General features: G+C 41.0%; 1 protein-coding gene across 5 annotated transcripts in view; it reads left to right on the top strand.

Moving 5' to 3' along the window:
* Positions 1–8,125: 8,125 nt before the first annotated feature.
* LOC109253962 (adhesion G protein-coupled receptor E2-like) overlaps positions 8,126–20,729 on the top strand; it is a 66,390-nt gene continuing 53,786 nt past the window's right edge. For 3 of the 5 annotated variants that reach the window (XM_019427429.2, XM_019427427.2, XM_019427426.2), the window contains exons 1-8: positions 8,128–8,321; positions 9,329–9,379; positions 9,644–9,766; positions 11,566–11,721; positions 16,589–16,735; positions 16,961–17,007; positions 17,130–17,207; positions 17,619–17,796. In XM_019427429.2, the coding sequence (XP_019282974.2) occupies positions 8,291–8,321; positions 9,329–9,379; positions 9,644–9,766; positions 11,566–11,721; positions 16,589–16,735; positions 16,961–17,007; positions 17,130–17,207; positions 17,619–17,796 (811 nt within the window). In that variant the 5' untranslated portion in view covers positions 8,128–8,290. Of the gene's footprint in view, positions 8,322–9,328; positions 9,380–9,643; positions 9,767–11,565; positions 11,722–16,588; positions 16,736–16,960; positions 17,008–17,129; positions 17,208–17,618; positions 17,797–20,729 lie in introns of all 5 variants that reach the window. The other 2 variants (XM_053897223.1, XM_019427428.2) reach the window with 2 other exon arrangements.

Below are 20,729 nucleotides of genomic sequence, written 5' to 3'. Positions count from 1 at the left end.
TGCCTGGGTGGCTCGGTCAGTTGAGCCTCAGACTCGGTTTCAGCTGAGGTCGTGATCCCAAGGTCAAGGGATTAAGCTCTGTGTCAGGCTCCATGCTGAACAAAGAGTCTGCTTAGGATTCATTCTCTCTCTCTCCCTCTCCCTCCCTCTGCCCCTCTCCCCTGCTTGTGCTCTCCATCACAATAAAAAATAAATAAGGAAGGAAGGAAGGAAGGAAGGAAGGAAGGAAGGAAGGAAGGAAGGAAAGTAGCAAGCATTACAGAAAATGTGGACCCTGGAACTCTCACAGTGATTGTGGAAATATAAACTGGTAGGACCACTTTAGAAAAGTGCTTAGCAATGTCTACCAAAATTATATCTACTCTGTGACCCAACATTTCACTCTTATGAACATCCCAAAATTATATTCATAAGTGCATCCAAAGTGTACAAAAATGTTCATGGAAGCTTCACTTATACTAACAAAAAAACAAAAAATGGAAATGACACAAGTGATCATGAACAGTAAAATGAATAAATAAGTTATAGTGTTTTTATACAATGGAATACTACCCAGCAATAAAAAAGAATAAACTACAGTTACAGGTTAATACACGGCTGAATCTCACAAACATAACAGAGTGAAAGAAGAAACGTGTTGCTTGCATTCAATTATAAAAGGTTTTAAAAAGGCAACATTAATCTGTACCTTTAGAAATCAAAGTAGTAGTGACTTTTGTGAAAAAACAATTAGATAGAGATAATGGACAAATTTTTTGGAAACCATAATTCAGGAGGAGCCAAGATGGTAGACCAGCATGGAAGTTTCTTGTGTGTCTCGCGTCCATGAAATACACCCAGACCAACACTAAACCTTGCTGCACGCCTAGAAAACTGATTTGAGGGTTAACACCACAATCTGCACAACCTGAACCACAGAATTCAGCAGGTACACGGCACGGAGAGGTGAACTGGGGGAGAGAGAAGCCGCAGAGGGCAGGGGGCTGTTTTTGCTTGTGCAGAGAGGACAGAGACGGAGGGGGGAGAGTATGGGAAAAGCGCCCCCCACCCAAAGCAGCTGGAGAGACAGTGGAAAAGTGGAAACAGCCACAGGGACTGAACCCAAAAGGGAGAAAGGAGAAAGGAGAGGGGTAAAATTCTATTGAGACTCTGTAAACAGGGGGAGCACAGAGTCTGAAACTCCGCAGCTCATACCTGGTGGGAAGGGCGAATCCCCAGGGCAGAGTGGAGTCGGGGGTCTTCAGGCCACATGGCAGAGGCGGTTCCCCTGCTGGGAGAACATCTGGTACAGGTTGTGTAGCCCCCGCACAGGCAAAGTGCCAGCAGACCCCGGAGACAGCCACATTCGCTGGTGCTGGAACAAGGTCGCTGGGGGTGAAGCCTGGTGCCGCATGTGTGTTGTGATTTGCCATAATCCCTGAAACGCTGCTGCTACGCGATCGCGTGAACTTTCTCTGGGACAGGCTGGCACCCGGCCGCGGTCTCTGGGCGTCAGCAGCAGCACGGTCCTGCGAATGTTCCTGGGTGCGGCCGGCACCCGGCTAGTGCTCGGTGAGCCCCTCACACAGAAGGTCTGAGCGGGTCGAAGCCGCAGTCCCTCAGAAATAAGGGACCGGGAAAAACAGCCACATCTGAGATAAAAATCAGGAGGCAGGTGCCGCCTGGCAACCTGACGGCTTATTCACAGACAGTGTAAAGGCCGGGAGTGGACGAAGCCCGGAGACAAAGGACGGGTGGGCGATTGCTGATCGGGGAGAACACAGTTCTCATACTGGAGATTGGATAGCTGGATGACGCCATTTTCACCCTTCCCGCGCATGCGCATACGCACCTACATGCATCAGAACAACCCACCCCTGTAAGCTAAGCAGCGCCATCTAGTGGAGAACGGAGCCGTTACACTAAGCCCCGCCCAACTGGGCCAACCTCGCTGTTCAGGAACAACACAAATCTCTCCTCCTGCTTGGTTTACAGACTGTAAAGCGCTTTATAGTTCCACTTCCAGGAGAACGTAACGACGTAATGTAACCGATGTAACTTCAATCGTATTTCAGTCTGTTTGCTGACCCATCTATTCAATTTTATTTTTTTTTATTTTTCATTTCTTTTCTTTTTCTTGAATGAAGAAAGAGAAAAAAAATATTTTTACTTTCAATTTTTATTAAAAACTTTTTCTTTAATTTTTTCCACTGTGTTTTTTACTTTTTTGTCAAATTTTCAAATTCAACTTTGCTTCCGTCATTTCATTTTATTCTATTTCATTGTATTCATTTTTTCAAATTTGCCAACATTTTCCTTTTTTTCCCCTTTTTTCTCTAATCTATCAAGCACCTTTGAACACCCAGACCAAAAAAGACCTAGGATCTAGCATCATTTATTTGATATTTGTGTGTGTGTGTGTGTGTGTGTTGTTTTTAATCTTTTAATTTTAATTTTTTTAGCTCATTAATTCCTTTTCTTCCTTCAAAATGATGAAATGAAGGAATTCATCCCGAAAGAAAAAGCAGGAAGAAACTACAGCCAGGGACATAACCAACACAGATACAAGCAAGGTGTCTTAACCAGAATTTAAAATCACAATAATAAGTATACTAGCTGGGATCAAAAATAGATATCTCTATTTGTCCCTTTCTATGGAGATAAAAGAAGTAAAAGCTAATCAGGATGAAATACAAAATTCTCTAACAGAGCTGCAATGTCGAATGGTGGCCGTGGTGGCAAAAGGATGGATGAGGCAGAGCAGGGAATCCACAATATAGAGAACAAACTTATGGAGAATAAGAAAGAAAAAAAAAGGGAGACTAAGGCAAAAGAGCATGATTTAAGAATTAGAGAAATCAGTGACTCGTTAAAAAGGAACAACATCAGAATCATCGGGGTCCCAGAGGAGGAAGAGAGAGAAATAGGAGTAGAAGGGTTATGTGAGCAAATCATAGTGGAAAACACTCCTAGCCAGGGGAAACACGGACACCAAAATCCAGGAAACACAGAGCATTCCCAATAGATTCAACAAAAACCAACCATCAACAAGGCATATCATAGTCAAATTCACAAAATACTCAGGCAAGACGAGAACCATGAAAGCAGCAAGGGAAAAAAAGTCCCTAACCTACAAGGGAAGACAGATCAGGTTTGCAGCAGAACTATCCACAGAAACTTGGCAGGCCAGAAAGGAGTGGCAGGATACATTCAATGTGCTGAATTGGAAAAATATGCAGCCAAGAATTCTTTATCCAGGAACACTGTTATTCAAAATAGAAGGAGAGATTAAAAGTTTCCCAAACAAAACTAAAGGAGTCCTTGACCACTAAACCAAGCCTGCAAGAAATTTTCAGGGGGACTCTCTGAGGGGAGAAAATAAATACATACATACATACATACATACATACATACATACCAAAAGCAGCAAAGACTAAAAAGGACCAGAGAACACCAGAAACTCCAACTCTACAAGAAACATAATGGCAATAAACTCATATCTTTCAGTACTCACTCTAAACATCAATGAACTAAATGCTCTAATCAAAACATATAGGGTAACAGAATGGATAAGAAAACAGGATCCATCTATATGCTGTTTACAAGAGACCCACTTTAGACCCAAAAAACACCTTCAGATTGAAAGTAAGGGGATGGAGAACCATCTATCATGCTAACAGTCGAAAAAAGAAAGCTGGAGTAGCCATACTTATATCAGACAATTTAGACTTTAAAATAAAGACTGTAACAAGAGACAAAGAAGAGCATTATATCATAGTTAAGGGGTCTATCCACCAAGAAGACCTAACAACTATAAACATTTATGCTCCAAATGTGATAGCACCCAAATATATAAATCAATTATACACAAGCATACAGAAACTAATTGATAATAATACCATAATAGTAGGAGACTTCAACACTCCACTCACAGAAATGGACAGATCATCTAATCAAAAAAATCAACAAGGAAACAATGGCTTTGAATGACACACTGGACCAGATGGACTTAACAGATATATTCATAACATATCACCCTAAAGCAGTGGAATATACATTCTTCTCCAGTGCACATGGAACGTTCTCCAGAATAGACCATATATTGGGACACAAATCAGCCTTCAACAGGTACAAAAAGATCAAGATCATACTGTGCATATTTTCAGACCACAAGGCTATGAAACTCAAAATCAACCACAAGAAAAAATTTGGAAAGGCAACAAATACTTGGAGACTAAAGAGCATCCTACTAAAGAGTGAATGGGCTAACCAAGAAGTTAAAGAGGAAATTAAAAAGTACATGGAAGCCAATGAAAATGGTAACATCACAGCCCAAAACCTCTGGGACGCAGCAAAGGCAGTCATAGGAGGAAAGTATATAGCAATACAGACCTTCCTAAAGAAGGAAGAAAGGTCTCAGATACACAACCTAACCTTACACCTTAAAGATCTGGAAAAATAACAGCAGATAAAACCCAAAACCAGCAGAAGACAGGAAATAATAAAGATTAGAGCAGAAATCAATGCTATCGAAACCAAAAGAAAAAAAAAAAGTAGAACAGATCAATGAAACCAGAAGCTGGTTCTTTGAAAGAATTAACAAAATTGATAAACCACTATCCAGTCTGATCAAAAAGAAAAAGGAAAGGACCCAAATAAATAAAATCAAGAATGAAAGAGGAGAGATCACAGCCAACACACCAAAACTAAAAACAATAATAAGAGAATATTATAAGCAATTATATGCCAATAAAATGGGCAATATGGAAGAAATGGACAAATTCCTAGAAACATACACTACCAAAATTGAAATAGGAAGAAATAGAAAATTTGAACAGACCCATTACCAGTAAGGAAATCGACTTAGTAATCAAAAATCTGCCAAAAAACAAGAGTCCAGGGCCAGATGGCTTTCCAGGGGAATTCTACCAAACATTTAAGGAAGAGTTAACACCTATTCTCCTGAAGCTGTTCCAAACAACAGAAATGGAAGGAAAACTTCCAAACTCTTTCTATGAAGTCAGCATCACCTTGATTCCCAATCCAGACAGAGACCCCACTGAAAAGGAGAACTATACACCAATTTCCCTGATGAACATGGATGCAAAAATCCTCAACAAGATATTAGCCAACCAGATCCAACAATACATTAAAAAAATTATACACCACGACCCAGTGGGATTTACACCTGGGATGCAGGGCTGGTTCAATATCTGCAAAACAATCAATGTGATTCATCACATCAATAAAAGAAAGGACAAGAACCACATGATCCTCTCAATAGATGCAGAGAAAGCATTTGACAAAATACAGCATCCTTTCTTAGTAAAACCCTCAAGAAAGTAGGGATAGAAGGAGCACACGTCGAGATCATAAAAGCCATATATGAACGACACAATGTTAATATCATCCTCAATGGGGAAAAACTGAGAGCTTTCCCCCTAAGGTCAGGAACAAGACTGGGATGTCCACTCTCGCCACTGCTATTCAACATAGTATTGGAAGTCTTAGCCTTAGCCTCGGCACTCAAACAACACAAAGAAATAAAAGGCATCCAAATCAGCCAGGAGGAGGTCAAACTTTCACTCTTCGAAGGTGACATGATACTCTATATGGAAAACTCAAAAGATTCCACACACAAAAAAAAACTACTAGAGCTGTTACAGGAATTCAGCAAAGTTGCAGGATATAAAATCAATGCACAGAGATCAATTGCATTCCTATACACCAACAATGAAGCCACAGAAAGAAATCAGGAATCAATCCCATTTACAATTGCACCAAAACCCATAAAATACCTAGGAATAAATCTAAACAAAGAGGTGAAAAACCTATACACTGAAAACTGCAGAAAGCTTATGAAAGAAACTGAAGAAGACACAAAAAAAATGGGAAAAGATTCCATGCTCCTGGATAGAAAGAACAAATATTGTTAAAATGTCGATACTACCCAAAGCAATCTACATATTCAATGCAATCTCTATCAAAATAACACCAGCATTCTTCACAGAGCTAGAACAAATATCCCTAAAATTTGTATGGACCCAGAAAAGATCCAGAATAGCCAAAGCAATCTTGAAAAAGAAAACCAAAGCAGGAGAAATCACAATCCCGGACTTCAAGCTGTATTACAAAGCTGCAATCATCAAGACAGTATGGTACTGACACAAAAACAGATGCTCAGATCAATGGAATAGAATAGAGAACCCAGAAATGGACCCACAAATGTATGGCAAACTAATCTTTGACAAAGCAGGAAACAATATCCGATGGGATAAAGACAGTCTCTTCAGCGAATGGTGATGGGAAAACTGGACAGCAACATGCAGAAAAATGAACCTGGACCACTTTCCTACACTATACACAAAAATAAACTCAAAATGGATGAAAGACCTAAACGTAAGACAGGAAGCCATCAAAATCCTAGAGGAGAAAGCAGGCAAAAACCTCTTTGACCTCAGCCACAGCAACTTCTTACTCAACAGGTCTCCAGAGGCAAGGGAAACAAAAGCAAAAATGAACTACTGGGACCTTATCAAAATGAAAAACTTCTGCACAGTGAAGGAAACAATCAGCAAAACTAAAAGGCAAACGACAGAATGGGAGAAGATATTTGCAAATGACATATCAGATAAAGGGTTAGTATCCAAAATCTATAAAGAACTTATCAAATTCAACACCCAAAAAACAAATAATCCAGTGAAGAAATGGGCAAAAGACATGAATAGACACTTCTCCAAGGAAGACATCCAGATGGCCAACCGACACATGAAAAAATGCTCCACATCACTCACCATCAGGGAAATACAAATCAAAACCGCAATGAGATACCACCTCACACCTGTCAGAATGGCTAACATTAACAGCTCCGAGAACAACAGATGTTGGCGAGGATGCAGAGAAAGAGGATCTCTTTTGCATTGTTGGTGGCAACGCAAGTTGGTGCAGCCACTCTGGAAAACAGTAGGGAGGTTCTTCAAAAAACTAAAAATAGAACTACTCTACGGCCCAGCAATCGCACTACTAGGCATTTATCCATGGGATACAGGTGTGCTGTTTCGAAGGGACACATGCACCCCCGTGTTTATAGGAGCACTATCAACAATAGCCAAAGTATGGAAGGAGCCCAAATGTCCCTCGATGGATGAATGGATAAAGAAGATGTGGTATATATATACAATGGAGGATCACTTGGCAGTGAAAAAGAACGAAATCTTGCCATTTGCAACTATGTGGATGGAACTGGAGGGCATTATGCTAAGTGAAATGAGTCGGTCAGAGAAAGACAAAAATCCTATGACTTCACTCCTATGAGGACTTTAAGAGACAAAACAGATGAACATAAGGGAAGGGAAACAAAAAGAATATAAAAACAGAAAGGGGAACAAAACAGAAGAGACTCATAAATATGGAGAACAAACGGGGGGTGACGGGAGGGGTTGTGGGAGGGGGGAGGGGCTAAACGGGGAAGGGACATTACGGAATCTACTGAAATCATTGTTTCGCTATATGCTAATTTGGATGTAAATTTTAAAAAATAAAAAATAAAATTAAAAAAATTAATAAAGATAACATCCTGTTGGTGAAATAATGGATATAACTAATATTTGCATTATTAGCTGCCTTTCACAAAGGAGGATAGGAAGAATGTTGTTTGTTAGGTATTTCCAGTAGACCATATAGTGTGTCATGTGCTTTACCTGTTTGTTCTCATTGAATCCTCCCAACACCCTGGTAAGAATAACTATTTCCATCTTACAAAAATTTTAAGGGGTGTATGTGCCTTATATAAAACTAGCAGCTATCAATTCTGCAGCCTTCCCACCTCAACACATTCTTGTTTAAACAGCATCACTGGACTGAAGACAATGGGGAAAAGCAAGAATGAAAAAGAGTAACGTATACGGCTCAAATCCCAGGATGTAGAAGGCAGTCGGTGAATGTTAGCTAGGCAGTAGTCTTATTCAACAATGGTGAACTGCATCATTGGCCGGGGACCCACAGATTTACTCTTTTGGAAAGACCCTTTAATTAGATTCACCATCACTCGCTCTTTCATCATTAGAAATGAAGAAGAATCAGCAAGGTGGCTGGCCATCCAAAGAGTACTAATGCTAGGCAAAAAATAAAAAAGGAGAAGAGGGAGATCTGATAAGTTTAAATTGGTGGGGGAAAGGGAAGAAAGCATTCAGGCTAGCTGTTTCTAGCTAGTCAGTTCTTCTAGGGCATACTTTTGCTTCAACAGGAAATATTATTGGCCCACAGCTCAAGATTGAATTCCCCCACTGCTCAGGCTTCATGTTTCTGTACCATGAAGGGAAGATACTTTGCATTTAATCCAGGTAGGTAGAATTGTGAGAATCTTAAGACCATTTTAGTGTTCTCTATACCTTTGGAAAAACTTCTTTGTCTTTTGCTTGATTCATAGCTTGCTCTTGCATTATTCTCTTGGAAGATAATAACCCCAAAAAAAGGACACTTTTTAATTCTATTAATCTTTCAAAGAAGGAAGTGGTTTGAATTTGCAGCTAGGGGAAAATGTGGGACTTATTTGGGTATTTCTCAATTTATGATCTACATATTTTTGTTATTATTACCTGCAAGTGGTTTTGTTTTTAGAATAAATCCTGTGAAATAATATGGTGCCTGAAATTTGCCTCCAAGTTATCCAGTGGGGGTAGGGGCTGAGTAGAGGTGTGGACGAAATAAAAGTAACCATAAGTTGATGATGATTGGAGCAGGATGATTGATCCTCACGGGTTGAGTTGACTATTCTTCTACTTAGAGTTTTCTATTAAACTGAAAAAAGAATTTTTTAATCTAGACCAAGCTGCACAAAGCCACAGAGCCAAAGAGTGGCAGAACTCATTCAAATTTAGTTGCAATCAACTCCAAGAACAGTGGTGCAGTCTCAGGCCAGCCTGGAAGTGAAAATGGATTCAAACCACTTCAAAAGAAGAAACATCCTGACTATAAAGAACAGATATTAGTATCTGAATGAAGACAGGCAGATCTGAAATTTTCCTCATAAGATGTATCTCGTAAAATTGATGGGAATTGATGTTCTAATATGTGTGCCTGTTACTTTCCATTTGTGTAGATTTTGATTCCTATACTAAAAATTTACTGCTGTCAATTCCTCAGGAGCCTTCTGGAAGATAAAAGGGAAAACATGCACCCCCTAGGTCCTGTGGGAAAGTCTAGGAACCTGTCCAGAAGGAAACACTGGGATGCTTTAGAAGCCATGGGGCAATAGGGGAGAGTCACCTTAACCAGGTTGTAGCACCTATTTGTGTGGGAGGTTTGGATTTCATTCCTCAGCCATATTTACCTTCTTTCTGTGTTCTAGGGCTCTGTGTCCTGCTAATACCATTGGGAGCTATTGCCCACAAGAATGGAGGTGAGTGTGCTCAAACAGACTCTACCCATTACCTGAAGCTGAGGGAAAGGACGTTGCACTAGTAAGGGCTTTTTCTCAGGAGTGCTCTTCTTAGGCTTTGAGAAGTTGACCCTGCTTCTCCCCCAGACTTCCAGTCCATTAACAAGGACAATTCCTTGTATGAAAACAAGCATTGCTTTCTTCTCCTCCCTCCATCTCCTTATGCCCCACTGGGAGTCGGCATCTTCTGAGAGCCTGCAAACCCATATGTCCATTCCCCCACAGCTCCCTGTGCTCGGTGCCCACGGAATGCCCACTGTACCAATGCCAGCTCCTGCCGCTGTGATCCTGGATTCACTTCACTCTCTGGAAAGGTCATCTTTAGCACCTCCTCGGAGGTCTGTACAGGTAAAGAGACTGAGAGATCGTAGAGGGGGTCATCACAGAGGGGGTCCTTAGAGGAGTCATCACAGACTCCTCAGCCCTTGAAGCAGCACTTGATTTCATTGTCCAGGGCAGGAGAGAGAAACCAAGAGACAGGCAATCAGGCGTCATGGTCAAGGAGTATAGTGTTAAGAGCTGAGGATTTGGAGCTGGACTATCTGAGTTCCAGATTTTTTACTGATCAGCTGTGCAAGACCAAGCAAATTGTTTTATGTCCCAGGGCCTCAATTTCCTTCTCTGTAAATCAGGGACAATGATAATATCAACCCATTTAGTTACGTGTTTTAAATCAACATATAAATGGAATCCATAGAGACAGAAAGCAAATTGGTGGTTGTCAGGTGCTGGGGGCAGGAAGAATGGGAAGTGACCACTTAAATGGGAAAGGGAGTTCTTTACTTTTAATTTTTTTATTTTAATCCCATCATAGTTAACAGACAGTGTGATATTAGTTTCAGGTGTACAAGTTAGTGATTCAACAAGTCTATATATCATTATTCAGTGCTCATCATGAGAACTGTACTATTAATCCCCTTTACCTAAAGGCGTTTTCTTTTGGTGTCATAAAAATGTTCTGGAACTAGAGAGAGGGAGTGGTTGCACAACATTGTGAATGCAATACATGCCAGTGAATTGTTCACTTTAAAACAGTTGGTTTTGGTATGTGAATGTCACCTCAAGAAAAAAATACGTAAATGATAAATTAACACATGTCAAACACTTAGAACAGTGCATCGCGCTTAAGAAGCCAATACATTTGCTGTTGTGGTTGTTGTTGGCTGTTAATTGGTCAAAGACAGAGGCAGCCTGTTGAAGGGGGAGGTCAGGAAGGACCATGCAGCCAACAGAGATTCTGAATGTTCCACCAACCCTAGAGCTAACTTGCCGGGAACTCCCTAAAAGCCATAATCTCAGTTCCTCCATCCAAAAATATCCACATGCAACCTCAAGCCGGATGGCCATTTGCCATTTGTAAAGCACTATTTCCGAAATTAAAATTAATTTGAACTACATAATAACCAGATGAATGGATACTGTTATCTCTTCCGATTTGTAGATAAGGAAGCTGAGACTTTGAGAGGTGCTTTGTTCACACTCACACAGATGGTCATAGAGCTGGAATTCAGATAGGGTTAATTTGAATTCCACAAATCTCTCAAAGAAACGCCGTCCCTGAAGAAGTTCAAATCAGCCCCTTGAGAAAGTCAATGTTGGCACCATTTTATAAATGAGGAAACTGAGCCTTGAGAGGTGAAACCATTTGTCCAAAGGAAGAGGAAGAAGCTGGGCCCATGGTTCAAACTGTTGCATTCTGATATCTGTCCAGTTGGTCAAGAGTTGGATAAAATATGAAATATCCCTACTATAGAACATCTATAGGCATTAAAATTATTTCTTGTTTTGATGTGGAAAAGTAGGCATAAAATATTCTAAGACCCCGGAAGAATTTGTATATTCCAAAAGCTGTGTTCTGAGTCCACAGGAAATTGATGAAAATGTAATAGTGTTCTTTTCATAATCAGTAATGGTGGGTGACAGGTACATGTGGATTTATTATACTGTTCTCCATTTTTAAAAAACTGTTGCATTCTCGGTGGTGGGATATTTAAATGTCATTGGAGTTTTCTGATTTCCCAGTTTTCTCCCATAAACACGTTATTTGGTTCAGAAAGAAAATGCAAGGGGTCAAATCATCTGAATCTGGTTGCTACCTATCCTACCAGAATTTTGGACATTGTTAGAAGTTCTCACTTGTGTTCCAGATATCAACGAGTGTGGCCCACCTTTATACATGTCTTGTGGAAGCCTTGCACATTGTCACAACGTGGAGGGGAGTTACTACTGTGAGTGTGCCCCTGGGCATGAGCTCCTTTCAGGAGGCACCAAATTCCAAAGCGAGAAAGAGAACACTTGTCAAGGTAAGTGGCTTCTGTGTCACACATTTCCCCCATACCCACGACCAACCTCACCCTGTCAATTATTCCATAGGTCTGAGAGTCCAGAAGAGAACACTCTTGGGTCTCTCATGGGCTCCTTCCTCCCATTTCTTGTACTTGTCCAGAGTTACAATGCCCTGTGAAGGTATATCTAGAAAATTCTTTATTGCAACATTGTATACAATAGTTAAGGCTTGGAAACGGATGACTTCCATTAATGGAGAAGAGTTTCACATATTACAGGATAGCCATACAATAATAAGCTTCGGAGCCCTTTTTTATCAACTTGTTTTTCTTTTTGATGGACAGTTCTATGAATTTTAATGTAAGTACAGATCTGGGTTACCACCACTACATTCAGGAACCAAAACAATTAATTACATTATTCCAAAACATTCCTTCATCCTGTTTCTTTATAGGCACTACGCCACCTGCCCTGGCAACCCCTCATATATAGATATTTTTTCCACCTGCAGCACTGTCTTTTGAAAATGTCATATAAATGCAGTAATACAATATGTAGCCTTGTAAGTCAGATTTCGTCTACTCAGTGTAATGTTTTTGGAGGTTTATCCATATTGTTTTGTGTATTGATAGCTCATTCCTTTTCCCCCCGCTTTTGATACGTCTATTTTCCAGAAAGAAAATTGGCTACAGTTATTTTGCATTTACAATGACTGTTTTCTTTTATCTGGATCTATTTATCCAGGTCTTGAGTTTGGCTAATAATACAACTGCGTAAAGTTACTTCTAGATTCACATGTCACAGGTTAGTCCACAGATCGTTGTTTTATTACTTTTTAATTTTTTTAACATTTATTCATTTTTGAAAGACGGAGCGCAAGTGGGGGTAGGGCAGAGACAGAGGGAGACACAGAATCTGAAGCAGGCTCCAGACTCTGAGCTGTCAGCCCAGAGCCCGATGTGGGGCTCAAACTCATGAACTGCGAGATTATTACCTGAGCTGAAGTTGGACGCTTAACCGACTGAGACACCCAGGCACCTCCACAGATCATTGTTTTAGAGGGATGCATATAGTAACTTTCATTTCTGGCTTTCTGTTAGAATCACCCTGTATTTTAAAAAATAGAGATTCCAGGGCGCCTGGGTGGCTCAGTCGGTTGAGCATCCGACTTGGGCTCAGGTCATGATATCGCAGTCTGTGAGTTCAAGCCCCGCGTTGGGCTCGGTGCTGACAGCTCAGAGCCTGGAGCCTGCTTCGGATTCTGTGTCACCCTCTCTCTCTCTTCCCCTCCCCCACTCATGCTCTGTCTCTCTGTGTGTCAAAAATAAACATTAAAAAAAATTTTTTTTTTAAATAGAGATGCCTGGGATCCCTCCCTACCTGAGATGCTCTGAACCACTCCTGGCATGGAGCTCAGATATAGATATTTCTTCAGAGTTCCAATGTTAATTATGATGACTAGTTCATTCCTTTTTATTGCTAAGTAATATTCTATTGTATAGAATTGGTTTATCCATTCACCCATTTGGGTTGTTTCCAATTGGAATGATTAAAAATAGAGCTAAATGAGATATCTCTTGATAAACTAGAATTCTTCCCAAGTTGTTTTAAATAGAAAAATATGCCACGGGATGGTACTTATAGTATGCCAATGGCTTTGTTTGTCCCCTATCTTCCTTTTTCTTAATTTCAAGCATGTTTCCATACATATATTTTCATCTTAAAACTTTTCAAGCAGTAGTCCAAAAAGTAAATACTACTTTGTGGTAGTATTTAGACAATAATTTTATCATCAGTGTGATTTGATTGCCTACCATTGCTCTGAGCTCTATGCCAGGCACTGTTACTCCAACACTAAATAAAGCACAGGCTGTGTCTCCTGGAGTTTTTACTCCAGTAAGCAGACAGATCAACATACAAATACAATATAAGTCAACAGTCACTCTTGGCAAAGCATCCACGTCTTGGGAAAACAATGTGTTTCTCACCACTGTACCCCAGTGCCTAGCACATAGAAGGTGTTCTGGAAATAACACGTAAGTGAAAAACTGGAAAGAGTTCATCATCACACAAGGTATGAGCTGTGGTCACACCTTGGTCTTGTCGCTTGGCCTTGATTTTGGCTAAGTTTTTACAATCTCTGGTCTTGGTTTCCTTATCTACCCTTGAAGAGATTAAGTTTTTTTTTAACTTTTTTTTAAAACCTGAATATTAAGTTGTTTATCTTATAAAACTGTGTAAAATACACTTTTAAGAAAAGCTTCATGGACTTATATTAACTGAGGACTTTTCAATCCATTATTAATTTTCATACTAGCCATTTTGTATTTACACAGTTGTTTGACCCATGTTTGAAAGTATCAGAAATGACTAAGAGACAAGGGATGTTTAGTATCCACAAAGAGAAAAGTAAACTAAATTCAACGTTGAATTTAATATTCAATGATTCAAATCATTTCATATTAAAATGTGACAGCAATGTATTTGCTCTGAAATGGTTCAACTTTCAGGTCGCCTGGGTAAAGTTAAGTGTCCAGATCTTGATTTAGGCTCAGGTCACAATCTCACAATAGTGAGATCAAGCCCCGCATCAGGCTCTGTGCTGGGCATGGAACCTGCTTAAAATTCTGTCTTTCTCTGCTCCTCCCCCACTCACTCATTCTCATAGGTGATCTCTCTCTGTTTCTCATTCTTTCTCAAAAAATATATATATAATTAAAAATTTTTTACATGAAATGGGATCACTTTTAAACCTCAACCTTACTGGGAGCATGATGCTGTTTGTAAGCTACTCACCATCCCTAAAGTAGAAAAATCTTGGGGCGCCTGGGTGGCTCAGTCGGTTAAGCGTCCGACTTCGGCTCAGGTCACGATCTCACGTTCCGTGAGTTCGAGCCCCGCATCGGGCTCTGGGCTGATGGCTCAGAGCCTGGAGCCTGCTTCCAATTCTGTGTCTCCCTCTCTCTCTGCCCTTCCCCCGTTCATGCTCTGTCTCTCTCTGTCTCAAAAATAAACGTTAAAAAAAATTTTTTTTTTAAAAGAAAAATCTCTGACCTTAAATTGAGAGAAGCATCTCCCACCCCACTGTCTAGGGTACAAACAGAAAAAGCTGTATCAAGTACTGTCCTAGCTCCACTCTCCTGGTTTCTAAGTTAACAAAAGAGGATCAAATTTCTCTCCTAATTAGAAAAGACGGAAAGATAAGTTTACAGCCAAGTGGATTTGAGGACAGTCACATTTACTCAATGCTGTGACCACAATCACATGCCTTCCTCATTTTTCAACCACAAACTGCTCTGAGAAGGAACTTCCCTTGGGTGGGGAGATAGCAGGGATGCCTGAGATATTCTGGGGCCAAAGCAAGTTCCTTCTGGGTATGGCATTTAGAATAGGTCTACCACCCACCCAACAGGCTACAGGCAATGCTGAAGTGTGTGTACGCCCAGAGCCCTGAAGGGTAGAGCTGGCGCCACAGAAAAGTGAGGGGTGGCATTAGCCAGTGGGGTTAGGGGCTTTTTGAGCTGACTATGCATACCTCCCGATTACCCATCAGACTCCTGCAGCAACGCGAAGGGCAAATACCAACATGACTTGGCTGGAAGCGATTCCCAGGCTCCTGGGTGAATCACTGTATTAATTTCTTATTACTAATATAACAAACTTAGTAGTTTAAAACAGTATAATATATTCTCTTACTGTGTTGAAGGTTAGAAGTTTTTTTTTTGTTTGTTTGGTTTTTTTTGTTTTGTTTTTTTATTTTTGGGACAGAGAGAGACAGAGCATGAACGGGGGAGGGGCAGAGAGAGAGGGAGACACAGAATCGGAAACAGGCTCCAGGCTCCGAGCCATCAGCCCAGAGCCTGACGCGGGGCTCGAACTCACGGATCGCGAGATCGTGACCTGGCTGAAGTCGGACGCTTAACCGACTGCGCCACCCAGGAGCCCCGAAGGTTAGAAGTTTTAAGTGGTTCCTTCTAGAAGCTCTAGGGGAGAATCTGTTTCCTTGCCTTTTCTGGCTTCTGGAAAATGCCTTCATTCCTTGGTTCAAGGCTCCTTTTTCCCCTCTTCAAAGTCAACATCATATGTATCATCTCCTCTCCTCTCTGACCTTCTCCCTCCCTTTTATAAGAATCTTTGTGATTATATTAACTGCACCCATATCATCAGGATAATCCCCCAACAAGAGACTTAATCACCAAGTTCAAAATTTTCTTTTGGATGAAAGATAACATAATCATAGGCTCCAGGAATAAGGACTTGGATGTCATTGAAGGGGCCATTATTCTATCTACTACACTCACCATCCACAAGCAGCTCTGATCTGAATATCACACATATACACACAAAGTTCTCATCTTGGCAACCTTGCTTGAATGTAGAGGCCAGCCAACTCCTTATGCGAAGGGCCACATCATAAATATCTTGAGTTTTTTGGGCCACAAGGTCCCTATCACAACTACTCAACTCTGCCATTATAGTGTGAAAGCAGACAGACAACACATAAATGAATAGGAGTGGCTACATTCCCATAAAATTTTATGTATGGATACTAAAATTTTAATTTCATATAATTTTCATGGGTCAAAAAAGACAGCTCTTCCTTTGATTTTTTATCTTAGCCACTTAAAAAAATCCTTTACAGAAATAGGCAACAGCCGGATTTGGCTGTGGGCCATGGTTTGCCAACCCCTGCTCTGTCCGAGGTGGTGGCTGAGTAGAGAGTGCTATCACCAGATGGTATCCGTCCATTGAAGTTATGATGGAATCTTCGATGCCTGACCTTGAAAAAGATGATGGAAGGTAGTAAGGCTGGACTTACTGAGTATAGGAGAGGCCTGAGCAAGGCCTGGATAGGGGACTGATCCTTCTCTTTTGTGTCTCTAGATGTGGACGAATGCAGCTCCGGAAAACACCAATGCCACAACACCACCCACTGCATCAATGTGAAGGGCAGCTACAGATGCTACTGTCACCATGACTGGGTGGCCAGATCCAGGCCTCTACATGGTCTGAACTTCACCATCTGTGAAGGTATGTAGTCCAACACACACACATGCATACACACAGATGCACACGGATGCATGTGCATGTGTGTGTGCACACACTCTTGCACATGAACCTCCGTGTGAACACATGCCTTCACAAAACAGAAACCACGCACATACATGCATTCCACATGTATATGCAGGCACGCACACACACACACACACACACACACACACACATTAGTGGTGCTTCTGCCTCTTTTCCCTGCAGAAGTCCCCTTCCCCTCATGGACATCACCTTCTGGAGTCAACAGCCAGGTGAGTGGAGCCTCAGCAGAAGACTAGAAGCAGAAAGATCTTCAGCAACCATCTTGTGTCCACCCTCTCCCCAAACTCCCACTTCAGGCTCTCTGACCTGCCTCCATGTCCCCTTTCCCCAGAGTCTCTCCCGCTTCTTTGACAAGGTCCAGCAGTTATCCCAAGACTTCAAGCCAGCTTTGGCCAAGAACACCATCCAGGTAAAGTCAGAACCAGGAAAGAGGCCAGGTGTGGGAATCCCATAGAGACCTGGGTCACTTTGGTAGGGATGTAGACAAGCTCCTATGTAGTTGACACTGCAACTGGTCCCTCACCCATGGTGGAGAGAAGGCTATCTAGAAGCACTTTTAAAGACACCCAGGTGCACTAATTTATTTCCCTATTGGCTGGTTCTGGGCTTTGGGCTTATGTCATCCTTGGCCTTTCTGACCCAGGTTGACCTCTAAGTGGCTGAGATCTAAGCAACAAGGACCATCCAAGGAATCCAATTCAGTGCCATTGTTACCCTCCAAATACCCAATGTCTAGGGTCCGTTCTCTTGGGCTGAATGGCCAGGTCTTCATGCAACCCATTTGATCCATTGCCCACTGGCTCTTTGTCCCATCCCCCAGGACCTCATGCAGGAAGTAGATGAGCTGCTGGAGACCCCAGGGGACCTGGAGACCTTGGCCCCCTCAGAGCAGCACTGTGTGGCCACTCACCTGCTCGTTGGCCTGGAGGATGTCCTGAGAGTGTTGAGCAAGTTGCTGCCCAAAGGGCCACTGACCGCGCATGCTTCTGCAGGCACAGGTAAGTATCTGAGTATGCTTCAGGCTCCTGCTCCTTCTGTTCACCTTCTCACTCTCCCCTCTTCCTAGAGACTGTCCCACTGGAGCCAAGTGGCCACACTCACATCTCAGGATTTTATTTAAAATAATTCAGAAAATATTCTCCTATCATAAAATAAACTCCTGTGGAACTCAGTCTTTTATTTGTTTTAAGCACAAAAGTTTCAGATTTTTTTTAAAGGATAAGTAAAAAGAAGCATATACAAATATCAGTAAGTCTATCATTACATCGTTTATATAATTACCACAGAAAATTGCAACAATGAGGTTCATAAAAATAAGGTATTCAAAAATAAACTCAACACTACCTGGAAATGAAGAAAACGCAATTAATCTTGAAAAGTTGAAAATTACATAATATTATCTGATCTAATTTTAAGTATAACCTTAAATAACATTGTACCAACGGTTTCATTGTTAAAACGCATGCTTATTTCTATGCAGTTTTTCCCAGACTTTTCAGCATCCATACTACCCAGGAGATGGCAAAGAGAATTAAAAGCTGGCCACAAATATTTGATTCTGATTCCTGCATTCTCAAATAGCCTGGTCATTGTTTAATATCTTTCCATCTTTGTGGACTCCTTTTGCATGCATTTGGAAAGAACTGCAATCATTTTATTCATGGTTTTATCTGGGACTCAAAGAAAGCATTTCCAGACTAATTTCACCATATGTAGATGGCAATTACCAGGAAGACTTACCTCAATCAGGTGTTTTTCAACAGTGTTACTGAGATGTAATTTACCCAACATAAATTCACCCATTTGAAGTGTATAATTCAATGGTTTGGGCATATTCACAAAGGTGTGCGACCATTACCTTGAAATAATCTTAGACATTTTCATCACGCCAAAAAGAAACCCCATATGCATGAGCGGTCACTCCGCATTCCCCGCAACCCCCAGCCCCTGGCAGCCACCAACCTGCTTTCTGTGTCTATGGATCGCCTATTCTGGACATTTCATATAAATGGAATCATACAATCTATGACCTTACGTTATTGGATTCTTTCACTCAGCGTACGTCTTGAAGTTCAGCCATGTTGTAGCTTATATCAGTATTTCATTCCTTTTGATTGACAAATGGTATGCCTTGATAAGGTTATGTACATTTTATTTATCTTTCTATCAGTTGATGGACATTTAGGTTGTTTCTGCTTTGAGGCTATTATGAATTAACACTCACAGACAAATCGTGCGAACGTATGTTTTCCTTTCTTTGGGGTAGATATCTGATGGTGGCATTGCTGGGTCATCTAGTAACTCTACGTTTAATATTTTGAGAAATTTCCAGGCTGCTTTCCAAAGTGGCTGGACCATTTACTTTCCCTCCAGCAATGGATAAGCATTCTAATTTCTCCACATCGTTGCAAACACTTGCTGTTTGGGAGGGCAGGTGATATTATAGCCATCCTAGCAGGTGCGAAATGGTATTTCATTCTGGTTTTCATTTTCACTTACCTAATAACTAATGGTGTTAAGGATATTTTCATGTACTTACTGGCATTTTATATATCTTCTCTAGAGAAATGCCTATTCAAGTCTTTTGCCCATTTTTTAAAGCTTTTATTTAAATTCCAGTTATTTAACATACAGTGTAATATTAGTTTCAGGTGTACCATTTAGTTATTCAACACTTCCATACAATATCGGGTGCTCATCACAAGTGGCTTCCTGAACCCTCATCACCTATTTCACCCATCCCCCCCCCCACCTCCCCTCTGGTAACCACCAGTTTGTTCTTTATAGTTAAGGGTCTGTTTCTTGGTTTGCCTCTTTTTTTCCCCTATGAACATCTGTTTTGTTTCTTAAGTTCCATCTATGAGTGAAACCGTATGGTATTTGTCTTTCTCTGACTGACTTATTTTGCTTAGCATAGTACACTCTAGCTCCATCTACCTCGTTGCAAATGGCAAGATTTCATTCTTTTTTTATGCTGACTAATGTTCTCGTGTGTGTGTGTGTGTGTGTGTGTGTGTGTGTGTGTGTGTGTGTGTGTGTTTGTGACACCTATTCTTTATCCATTCATCAGTTGGTAGATGTTTGGACTCTTTCCATACTTCAGCTACTGTAGACAATGCTGCTATAAACGTTAGGGTGCATGTATCCCTTTGAATTAGTATTTTTGCATTCTTTGGGTTTTTTATTTTATTTATTTTTTAAAACCTTTTTTTTTAGAGAGAGAGGGTGTGAGTGAGCAAGGGACAGAAAGAGAGGGAGAGAGACAGAATCCCACCCAGGCTCTGCACTGTCAGCTTAGAGCTCCAAGTGGGGTTCAAGCTCATCTTTGGGTATTTTAATTGGGTTATTTGTCTTATTATTGAGTTGTAAGAACTCTTTATATAGTCTGGACACCAGACCTTGTCAGACTTCGAGTGGCAAATACCTACATCAGATTTAACAGCAGTGTTGTTTATATTCAAATTTGGAGCATCTGTGATTTAGAGTTATGTCGTAGACTCCGGGTCTGAAGTTCTCTCTTGTCCAGCAAGAAAGCGGATGCAGGATTAAAATGTGAGAGAGACTAGTGTCCGGGGAGGAGACAAGAGCACCGAGTAAGGGTCCTTGCTCCATTTTTATTAGGATCAGAAGGCTTACAAGCGTGATGGACGTGCAGGAAGAGACAATGAAACCGTGAACAAGGCACCTTTCTTTTGCTAATCAGCTCCACACTGGGCAACTTCATCCTGCCTTGTTAACCCATGGGTGCCAGCTCAGGGAATTCCTAAGCTTACTACCCACAGAGTTAGAATTGTCATTGCAACAAAAGCCTTGCCTTGTCTGTTAGCAGTTTCTTCCCTTCCTTGAGATGATGCAAATTCAGTAGAAAATTTTCTTAAAAAGTGCAATCTTTGGAAACATTCTGGTTTTCAGCTTTTAAAAATAGTCAAAG

This window comes from Panthera pardus, unplaced genomic scaffold (genome assembly GCF_024362965.1).
Source record: "Panthera pardus isolate Hobbes unplaced genomic scaffold, ASM2436296v1 HiC_scaffold_8, whole genome shotgun sequence".
Lineage (NCBI taxonomy): Eukaryota > Metazoa > Chordata > Mammalia > Carnivora > Felidae > Panthera > Panthera pardus.
Note: the sequence above shows the minus strand (reverse complement) of the source record. Positions and strands in the feature narration are given on the sequence as shown.